The sequence below is a fragment of the Camponotus floridanus genome, unplaced genomic scaffold (genome assembly GCF_003227725.1).
Source record: "Camponotus floridanus strain SB8 unplaced genomic scaffold, Cflo_v7.5 scaffold99, whole genome shotgun sequence".
In the NCBI taxonomy this organism is placed as follows: domain Eukaryota; kingdom Metazoa; phylum Arthropoda; class Insecta; order Hymenoptera; family Formicidae; genus Camponotus; species Camponotus floridanus.
The window spans coordinates 735,625-747,038 of record NW_020229870.1 but is presented as its reverse complement, the minus strand read 5'-3'; the positions used below and the strand labels follow the sequence as shown (position 1 = coordinate 747,038).

At 28.3% G+C, this 11,414-nt stretch overlaps 1 protein-coding gene across 1 annotated transcript; it reads left to right on the top strand.

Moving 5' to 3' along the window:
• Nucleotides 1-331: 331 nt before the first annotated feature.
• Nucleotides 332-11,068, top strand: LOC105253191 (multidrug resistance-associated protein 4). Its single transcript, XM_011261049.3, has 17 exons — nucleotides 332-554; nucleotides 944-1,054; nucleotides 1,881-2,046; nucleotides 2,370-2,600; nucleotides 3,749-3,880; nucleotides 4,218-4,409; nucleotides 4,623-4,931; nucleotides 5,040-5,546; nucleotides 5,714-6,019; nucleotides 6,492-6,683; nucleotides 7,025-7,532; nucleotides 7,808-8,038; nucleotides 8,294-8,533; nucleotides 9,186-9,448; nucleotides 9,531-9,970; nucleotides 10,092-10,221; nucleotides 10,759-11,068. Exons 1-17 carry the CDS (start codon nucleotides 481-483, stop codon nucleotides 10,966-10,968), a joined length of 4,242 nt encoding a protein of 1,413 aa, XP_011259351.2. The 5' UTR covers nucleotides 332-480; the 3' UTR covers nucleotides 10,969-11,068.
• The last annotated feature ends 346 nt before the right edge of the window (nucleotides 11,069-11,414 follow it).

The following is an 11,414-nucleotide window of genomic DNA, read 5'->3' as shown; positions in this document are numbered from 1 at the left end:
ATATATATATATATATATATATATATATATATCATTTTTATAAAAGTTGTAATATCAAAAAATATTGCAAAAGTCATAAAAATTTAATGCAAATTTAACATAAAAAAGTATATTATAAAATATATAAAAATAATAAAAATTTAGAAGTTCAGCTTAAAAATGTATTTTACAGAAATGAAATGTAAAAAAGGAACAATTTACATATATTATAGATAAGTAAGGCAAATGACTAAGTACATTCTTGTGTACGTTATAGTATATGTTATCAATGCCTCATAATATAAAAATTAACGTAAATATATACTAAATTTCAGTAAAGAATTGACTTTTGAAAAGTGTGTCTCGAAAATAAGGGGAGAAAAAGAGAAGAAGAGATAAGTTGAGAATGCCAATTGTTTTAATATTTTTTAAAGACAGTCTAAGTTATTGTTAAATGTTATAAGATCTTTAAAATTCTAAGATTATCGATAGTGAAACAACATGAATAAGGACTCAATTCGCATGAAACGGAATCCTAAGGAGACTGCGAATATCTTTAGTCAACTATTTTTTTGGTTCGTTAATATATTTATACAATATTTTCTATACATTTTTTAGAGCAAACAAAACATTTTAGAAATTTTTTTATTTTTTAGAGGATTTTAATTTTTACTCAAAAATGAAAGTTTAAAAGAAATAAATATTTTTTCTTTCTTGAAAAAATGAAGCTTTATAATTTTAAGGAAAAAGAACAATTTTTTCAAGAAGAAGTTTTTTTGTTTCTTTGTTATATTAAAGAAGATGTCTTATTAAAAAATAAACATTCTTGTTTTAAGAAGAGTTTTTATGTTTGAAAAAGTATTATTATTCTGTTGAAATAATGCATAATTTTATTATTTTATATAAAATCAAATTTCCATTTTTTTTCGGGAAATCAATCTGAAGAAAAAACTTTTCTTTCTAGGTGGATGGCAGACTTGTTTATAAAAGGCGCGAAGACTGATTTGCAGGAATCTGATATTTTTCAACCATTGAAAGAAGATGAGTCTAAAAAAGTGACAGATCATCTCGAAAAGTGAGTATTTCCTGTTTTTAAAAGCGTACAAATATAACAAATAATATCGTTTGTAATAATTATAGCTCTTATATTTTTTATACAAACAAAAATAATGAGTTAATTTCTTGATAATAAATTAATAATTTATTAATAATTATTTTAAACATAATATTTTATTTATTATATAAACTTTTATTAAAATTAATAACAAACAATAAAATATAACCGATATGTAAAATATAAAAGAAAAAAATAGAAAAGTACTATCTTTGAATAAACTCATGAGTTAAAAAAATAATTTTATAAACTTTTTTTATTTTAAATTATATAATTAATGTGATTTATGATTTTGTCATAGTATAATACTCATGATTTAGATTAAATAACAAAAATCAAATATAGCTATCATAAATTTACTGTTATCTGTTATATAGTGGTATCAAATGGTTAATAAATTTTGATTCATTAAAAAAATATGCAATAATATTTGATAAACAAGATAACATCTTCCGAATTAAATAATATTATATCTTTTTTAAGAGCGAATAAATTTTTTTCTTTGACAATTATTATAGATTTCACAAAAACACCAAACCAAATAAATTCATAAAACTCTTGTATAATAAATATTTAATAAATTAATATAATATTTATAAAATATTTAATAAATATTTAATAAATATATTTAATAAATTAATTTTACATACATAATATTTAATAAATTAATTTTACATACATAATTTCAAGGCATAAAATAATTATAAAAACATTTTGGAAACTAATAGCAATTCCTCTTTCCAAAATTATTTCAAAGCATAAATAATATTTTAATATATTTATTTAGATATTGGAATCGCGAATTGCAAAAACTAAAAAAACTGGAATATACTGTGGACAAAAATGGGCAGAAAATGCCATTGAAGAAGAATGTTCGTCCGAAACTATACAAGGCACTCTTCGGCGCCTTTTGGTTACCATATGCAATTATAGGAATCTATATCTTTATCCTGGTGAAATATTGATAATTTTGCAAAACAGCATAGAATGTTATTAATATCTTTGACCATTATGTAATATCATTATGTAAATGAAAAAATCAATTAATTAAATATTATGTATTGTCCTCATTAATCAAATTAATTATTTTTGATATAGCTTTCATATTAAAAAAAAGAGAGAAAAGAAATGAGAAAAAAATTTAGTGGATTACATATCTCTCACTTATATGTCGAGATTAGATTTTTCTGCTTAGATATATAAAAGATTACGTCAAAAATTTATGTAAATACAAATATGCAAGAAAATATTAATTTTAATGCATTCTTGTTTCTAGTCATGCATATTGCGCATTTTGACACCGATTCTGCAAGGTTGGATCATCAGTTATTTTACTCAAGAATCAAATTCAACAAGCCAAATAGAAAAGAATAAGACAATGATTTATATCGCATGTTTAGTGATTTGTCTTTTTAGTACCGCCTTGATGTTCAACCATATTAACATAATGTCGCAACAAGTTGGCATGAGAATACGCATTGCCTGCACCTCCCTTATCTATAGAAAGGTAATGATACAAATAAATTTTAAGTTTCGATATAATAATCTAAGAATCTCTCTAGAAAAAATATCTGCTTTTTCTGATCAGAAATAGCATCTCGAGATCAATTTCGATTTTTATTAAAACTTGCAAACCACGTATTTATATCGAAAGTTCAATGAAAAAGATTTTTATCAATAAATTATTAATAATGAAATATTTAATATCGAAAGAAATTGATTTCACAGATGGAAAAATTTATTTAAATGATTTTTTTCAGTTTTTGGAAAAGTGGATTGCATGTATTGAATTTATAATTCTTTACCTCACACACACACACACACACACACACACACACACACACACACACACACACACACACACACACGCATATACACAAATATATGCATTTTAAACACACACAACAATAACATATATATAATTATATTATTAGTGCTTATTTACAAATTCATAGATACTTTCCTTTGCATCAAATAAAATATCAATCATTGTCATTAATATGTAATTATTAATACATACAATCATAAATTAAAATATGAAATAATAAAAAATAAAATAATATGTCTATTCTTCATTAATAATAACCTATTTGAAATTTTCTAAGTATACTCGGATTCTTGTTTGAATTTCTTCGACATCTATTTCACAAGTTCTCGTAACATGCGAATGTAAAATTATTGAAAAACTATGGCAATAGCACATTTATCGTCAACAGAAATTACATTATAATTATTATCTACTCCATTAAGTCTATCCTTCGACTTTGGTCGATAACGTTTGACATATGTTAGATACTGAAATTTCACAAATGTATGTAAAAGAATAGCGCATCCTTTTTTAAATGTCTTTCCAAATGCAATAAAGAAATAGATAGAAAACAATATTTAAAAAAATGTTGTCGCTCACTATAAAAATGCCTCGTTATCTTTTATTTTTTAATCGTGAATCTACATTATTCGGAAAATATTATACTAAATAATTATAAAAAAAATAATTTTATATACTAGATTTATTAAATTATTAAATTAAGTAAAACTTTACGCAACTATAATAGCTCAATTTTTTAAATAAATAGTAAATTCACAAATGATGGTTTAAGAGTTATAGTTATTCCCAATAATAAATCCTGTAATTTTTCTCAAAACTGTTACTAGGTATTGCGATTGAATCAAACATCTTTAAGTCGAACCGGTACTGGACAGATTGTGAATCTTCTCAGCAATGATATGAATCGGTTCGATTTATTAACATTATATCTGCATTATATATGGATTATGCCTATTCAGGTAACATTTTATTTAACAAAAAGTATTTGTATATTTAAAATATAAAAAAAGTAAACATCTTTAAAATATATCTTATGATTTCCTCCTTTAAGTAGAATTTCCTAAGCTAATTAATTGTTTACGTATATTGCACATTTATTTTGTTATATTTTATAAAATCACTTCTATTTATATATACTTGTCTTCCTAATTTTATATCACTTCCATTTATACACACTTATCTTATCTAATTAATTACGTTGAAATGTAGATTTGTTATAAAAATGAAGCATATTTTCCTGCATATTCATTAACTTCTTAAAGACATTATTTTATATAACAATTCTTTATTTACTAGATCATAATTGTGGGATACATAATGTGGCAGAAGGTCGGTGTTTCGATTCTCATAGGCATCGGGATACTATTGATAATTAGCATACCTGTTCAAGGAACTATAAGTTTGCTAAGCCGTAGTATTAGAGCCATAATCGCGCCATTGACCGATCGACGGATACAGCTGATGAATGAGCTCGTAGCCGGGATACAGGTACTTTTGGAAAATATTTTATTCGCTATTTTACTTTTAAATGATTATATATATTCGTGCGGATAAAAGTATTATATATTATACAAATCTTCTTACATAATATACATCTTTTTATATTATATAACTCTTCTTTTACAATTTTAAATAAATTTTACAAGGAAATTTTAAATTTTGCGAAGAAATTCATAATTTACATTTTTTTTTTCATTTTAGGTAATAAAAATGTATGCTTGGGAGAAGCCATTCAACAAGATTGTATCGATAACGAGAGCACTGGAGATAAAAAAAATTAAATTCTCGGCATACGTGCGCGCTACAAATTTGGCTATCATAGTGTTTACGGAAAGGTTGCTGATTTACTTTACATTGATAATGTTCGTATTATCGGGAAATAATCTGAATGATGATGTGACTTATACTCTTGCAACATTTTCTAACATTCTTCAACTCACTGCGGCTTTGTTTTTTCCGCAAGCGCTTATAGTACTTGGCGAAACGATAATATCTATGAATCGATTAGAGGTGCATCATAATATGTATTATCACGTTTCAAATTGCGTTATAAACTGATTTTTTTATTTTTTCCCCTTTCGTATTTGTTTAATGACTAATATAGCCTTTAATATGCAGGATCTTTTATTAATGGATGAAGTAAATATGGAATGCTTTAAGGAAACATTGCAATCTAAAGACGAAAAATTAAACAAAGTGATTGCTACGAACAATCAAATAGATGTCAACAATAAAACTCCTGAGCAGGAATCATATCGTCCAGTTTGCGTAAAGTTTCATCGCGTTTCTGCAAATTGGATTAACGGTCAACTGCCACCAACATTGTGTAACGTTTCAGCAATCATTAATCCGGGTGAACTGTACGCCCTGGTCGGCCCCGTAGGCTCCGGTAAATCTTCCATGCTTTACGTGCTACTGAAAGAGTTGGATCTCGGTGCAGGTTCCGTGATTCTCACGCATGATCCCGCAAAAAATGTTTCTTACGGTAAAATGACTAACTGTTATCACATAGAAAATTCAAACATACGCATCTCCTATGCTAGCCAGGAACCCTGGCTCTTTGGCGGCACTGTAAGAGACAATATATTATTTGGCCAACCCTTCGATAAGGTCAGATATAATGAGGTAAATTGGTCAAGATTCAACGAATGAAAGTTATAACTTCATATTGGTTTAAAATATATTTTTCAGTCACTAAAAAGACCGTTAAAATGAAAAACATTCTCTTTTTACATTTCTAGGTTCTCTAAAGCTCTTTGAGATTTTATAACTCAAGTAATTGGCGGTTTCAGGTGACGCGTGTGTGCGCATTGTTAAAAGACTTCCAACAGTTTCCACAGGGTGACATGACAATAGTCGGTGAAAGAGGCGTATCTCTCTCCGGAGGTCAAAGGGCGCGAATCAATCTCGCGAGGGCAGTCTACAAGCAAGCGGATCTTTATTTGCTGGATGATCCTTTGAGTGCGGTAGATACTCATGTCGCCAAACATCTCTACAAAAAATGCATCACCGAGTATCTCTACGGAAAGACAAGGATTCTTGTTACACATCAGTTGCATTTTCTAAAACGTGTGGATCACATTATCGTGCTTGACCGGGTGAGTGTGTTGAATTAAATATTTCTGAATCAGTATTTCGACCTTTCAAATTTTGTAGTTTCTACATTAAATTTTTACTATTTTTAACTCGAAAAAAATTAAATTTAAATCTTTCATACAAAAATTTCATTCTTAAAGAACTGAAACTTAGTATGTTATGCAGAATAATAAAATATTACTTATATATTTATATATATCATCAACTTAATTATTTCTCTTTCTTTTTAATTGCTTTTCATAAAAAAATATTTAATCTGTGCGTAATTAAAAATGCACAAATGTTGATGAAATTAATTAACGTTAATCTTAAAAAAATTTTTTTTAGCAAAAGATAATTTAATAATTTATAAAAAGATAATTTAATAATTTATAAAAAGATGTAATTATTATTTATTATAAGATCATGTTAAAAATTATATTCCTAAAAATAAAAATATTTTTCATATAATCTAATTTAATTTTGCTTTCCAAGGGCTTCGTAAAGATGCAAGGAAGTTATAAAGAACTAATAGAATCAAACAAAGATTTCATTGAAATGATGAATGACTTAATAAGCACCGTAGAAGAAAAAAAGGAAGAAAACGCGAGAAAAATATCAGAAATGTCTTTAAAGAATATGCTGATATCCAAACGTTTTTCGGAAGTGTCGATCGCAAGCTCTGTTGTAAGACCATAACTCATTTGTTCATTTATTATATATATATATATATATATATATATATATATATATATGTGTGTGTGTGTGTGTGTGTGTGTGTGTGTGTTTGTATTGTTGTTATTAAATAAAAATTCATTTAATCGAATAATAGATCGAATAATTAGAAGTATATTTGCACAGTTATATTAATTATCAAAGATATTTAATATAGTTTTACGCGGTAAAATCACTATAATAAAAAACTAAATTAGGTTCTTCAATACATTATTTGCGATTTGTGATTTTGTGCGTTTTTAGTAAATTAGTCTTTGTCTTTGTGAAAATTGCCCAAGTGAATATTTTTCTAGTATTCATTACCAAACGACGATTTGACTTGTATGGAAAACAATCTGGAAGGTGAAGAGATGATGCGTGGTCAAATATCTAGTAAGGTGTATAGAGACTATTTACACCATGGCGGGAATTATTTCATACTGTTTGTGCTGCTGCTAGTTTTCATCATCAGCCAGATTGCTACCACTGGCAATGATTACTGGCTTTCCTACTGGACCAATTTGGAAGAAGTTAGGCGAAATAAAGATACTGCCGGCGCCAATCAAATTCATAAAAATTATATGAACATGCGTAACGATAGCTTCCTGGCATCAATCTTCACGTTGAATTCGGACGGTTTGCTCAGTAAAATAGATGCTATATACATTTACACATTTTGCATTATCATTTGCACCGTTACTGTATTGTTCCGCAGTTTTCTCTTCATGAATATATGCCTGAACTCCAGTATCAATCTACACAACATCATGTTCTCCAATCTGTTACAGGCGCGTATGTCCTTCTTTAACAGGAATCCTTCTGGTAAGCAGAGCAATGAGATGAATAAAGAATGATGTAGAGAAAGGAAAAGATGTCAAATAAAAGCAATAACAATTGTTTTGCTTTGTTTTGAATTTGAGGGCAAAAAGATTGAAATATCTGTTTTTAATTCGAGTATTATCAATATTATAATTTCTAAATTTATCTGATAGAACAAAATATAAATTTATCTGATAGAACAAAATATAATGATTGACAGAAATGAATTTTTAATCATGTATTTACAGCATTACAAAAAAACTATAATTTTTTTTCAGGTCGAATTTTAAATAGATTTTCGAAGGACATTGGAACGATAGATGAACTGCTACCAAGAATAATGCTTGAAGCACTTCAGATGACCAGTGTAGTACTGGCTATATTTATCATGGTGGCAATACTTAATCGATGGATGATAATACCGATAATCATACAAATTATTTTATTTTATCTGTGGACAAAGTTCTATCTCAAAACTGCTCAAAGCATCAAACGTCTTGAAGGAGTAAGTAAGTATTTAGAGATAGAGAAAAAGAAAAAAGTAACCATCCATTAGGACATAAAATATGTTTCTTAAATATTTTTATTACATTATTATTGATTTTTTTGAATTATTAAGATACGACTCTTGGATTCAAAGTTCTCATCAAACTGTTATGAGTTAAAATCTATAGATTCATTGAATATAAATAATGTCAAAGCTGGATTCTAAAGTTCTTGGAACAGATGTACGAAATATATGTTTGATATAACTTCGTTTTTAGCTAAGAGCCCGTTGTTTTCACATATAAACGCTACACTAAATGGATTACCGACGATTCGGAGCAGCGGTAACAATATCGAGAAGATGGTACGAGACAGGTTCGATGAATTGCAAAATACTCATAGTGGGGCGTGGTACCAAGTTTTGGCATGTGGAACTGTTTTCGGCATCGTTGTGGACACGATTACGTGCTTGTTCATGATCTGCCTCTGCTATTCCTTCATAGTGATAAGTGAATATGGTGCGTTCTTTTCAACATTTCATTTTCTGAATATTCTCAATTAATGTTATATATTTTTGATCGATGTTAAAATATACAAGAATATATGATATTATAAATAAAGGGAAAATATATATCTCTTTCTTTTTTCTCTTTCTCTTTCTACGAATTTGTAAAAAAAACTAAATAATATATATTTTACATACAGGGTGTACCAGTTATCTTCCGTCATCTCTCAAAGACAGATTCCTGGGATCATCTGAATACGATTTTTCCCCAATTTCTGAAAATGTCGAGGCACTAATAATTTTCGAATTATAAGTGATTGGAAAAAAGGGGTTTTTTGTAGGCTAAGCTTTGTAGAAATAAAATATTAATAAAACCACATTCTTTGATTAATTTTAAATAGAGTTTATTTTAGTTGAGTTTTAATTTAAGACTTAATTGCAAAGATATATGATGATAAAAATCGGGAACATGCAAAAAATGATGGCCTTCATTGACATTTTCGCTGAGGAAAAATCGTCTTCAAATGATCCAAGGAATCTGTCTTTGAAAGATGACAAAGGATAACTGGGACACCCTGTATATATAACATTATACAGAATACTATCTTTTATTAATTAGTAATCTTTGAGATTCTTTTTTATTTTTTTTTTTTGTTAATTTTCAGGCAATGTATCCGGTGGCGATGTAGGTTTGGCAATTTCGCAATCACTAATCTTGGTCGGCGGTTTGCAATTCAGCATAAAACAGATAGCCGAGACTTTTTCGTTGATGACAGCTGTGGAAAGAATTCTCCAGTATACAAATCTTCCCAAGGAACCAATCATTACCTCGGATGATCCTCTACCACCTACGTGGCCATCTCAAGGACGATTAACATTTAAAAATGTCAGCATGAAGTATGACAAGAACAATCCGTTTGTCTTAAAGGTAAACAAAGAAATCAACCTTCATTGCAATTCAGTGCACGTCATATATTTTCGTCATATATTTTATCCACGTCATTTCGCAGAATCTGAACATGTCTATTGAACCTGGTTGGAAGATCGGTGTAGTGGGACGAACTGGTGCTGGCAAATCTTCATTAATCTCCGCGCTCTTTCGCCTGTTTAATGAAGATCTAAAGGGTGAAATTGAAATTGACGAGCGGGAGACGGGTACGCTAAATCTGCAGGAGTTACGTTCCAAGATTTCCATCATACCCCAGGAGCCGGTGCTCTTCTCCGAAAGTTTACGCTATAATTTGGATCCGTTCAATCAGTATGACGATGTGAAGCTGTGGGAGGTGCTTCGATTGGTCGAGCTAAACGAACTTGCGTTGGACCAAAATGTCCTTTGCGGTGGCCATAACTTCAGCGTCGGTCAAAGGCAGCTCATATGCTTGGCTAGAGCGATCTTGAGAAATAATCGCCTGCTCGTTCTTGACGAAGCCACAGCAAATATTGATTCCTAGTAAGTCTTAATAAATTTTAAATCTCCAGTAAAGATTTAGATACTCGATCAATAAGTAGGTAATTTACGAATTTAATATTTTGTATTTGCTATTATTTTAAATTTGTATTTCCTTTTTCAGTACTGATGCTTTAATTCAAGATACGATAAGGAAGAACTTTAAAGATTGCACTGTCATCACGATAGCGCATCGTTTGAATACTGTCATAGACAGTGATCGCATTATAGTGATGGAAAACGGTTACATCGTGGTATGTAATTTGTGGAATGACGAAAATATTAATTTTATAAAAAAATAATTACAAATACATCATATTTATTTTCTTTGCATAAATATTTCAGAAAAAATTTTACACATTTAATAAGAATTCTAACAAATATCGGTTTATATGTCTTTCTCTCTCTCTCTCTCTCTCTCTCTCTCTCTCCATATATATATATATATATATATATATATATATATATACATATATATATGTATAATAAACAGTCAATATTTAAATTTATATCGTAATGGGAAAAACGCTGAAATAAAATTAAATATTTAAATAATAAAGTTAAATAATAAAGTGTAATATAAAATTTTGATATTTTCGTAAGCTTTTAATATCTTCACAATATTTTTTCTTCTTTTACACTGAAAAAAACTTTTAGTATTACGACAATGAGATTTTTTAAATATTTCTTAAGAGAGATGATTAGATAGATAAGAGAGAGATAATTAGATGGATAGAGAAAAAGAAGAAGAATTCGTATATTTAATAATTATATCATAAATATACAAATAGGAATTTGGCACGCCGTACGAATTATTACATGACAAACCGAATGGCTACTTTAAGCAAATGGTGGATAAGACGGATAATCAAATGGCACAGAATCTTTTGGAACAGGCAAAAAATGCTTATCTGAAAAATAGAAATAATCGGAATTTGAACCTATCAACGCAAAATTCCGGCGAGAGCGATATTATAATCACAGAACAATCCAAACTATAGATTTGCTTATACTAATGATACACACAGTAGTATTTTGTTTCAACAGAAATAACTTTGCAATTGTTGTGTGACATAATATAATGTAATAAATTATAAAGTGTAACATAATTTGTTATTATTATTAACGTATTTTATATAATTGCAACCTGTTTTTTCATTCTTAATTACTATGCATTTTTATCCAACGCATCCTCTTCTTTAAATCTTCGGATTATGACTTCTTACATTTTCTCCAAAGTTGCAGAGATTTATCGTACTTCTTCCTTCCTGTAGTAGTTATTCGAATACCTTCTGAGGCCATTTGTCTTTAAACAATCTCACATTCTTAAGAGATATTTAAAATCACTTAATCTTCTTCTTTACTCTTTTGATTACTTTTTGTTTTCACTTTATTCAAACGTATTAATATACAGGGTGTTTTACTTTAAAAAACACACCTCGATAAT

Coding starts and splice junctions, on each gene's coding strand:
- LOC105253191 (XM_011261049.3), top strand. CDS start 481: ATGAATAAGGACTCAATTCGCATGAAACGGAATCCTAAGGAGACTGCG. Junction 1,055..1,880: donor GTGACAGATCATCTCGAAAA/GTGAGTATTTCC, acceptor ATATTTATTTAG/ATATTGGAATCGCGAATTGC. Junction 8,534..9,185: donor CATAGTGATAAGTGAATATG/GTGCGTTCTTTT, acceptor GTTAATTTTCAG/GCAATGTATCCGGTGGCGAT.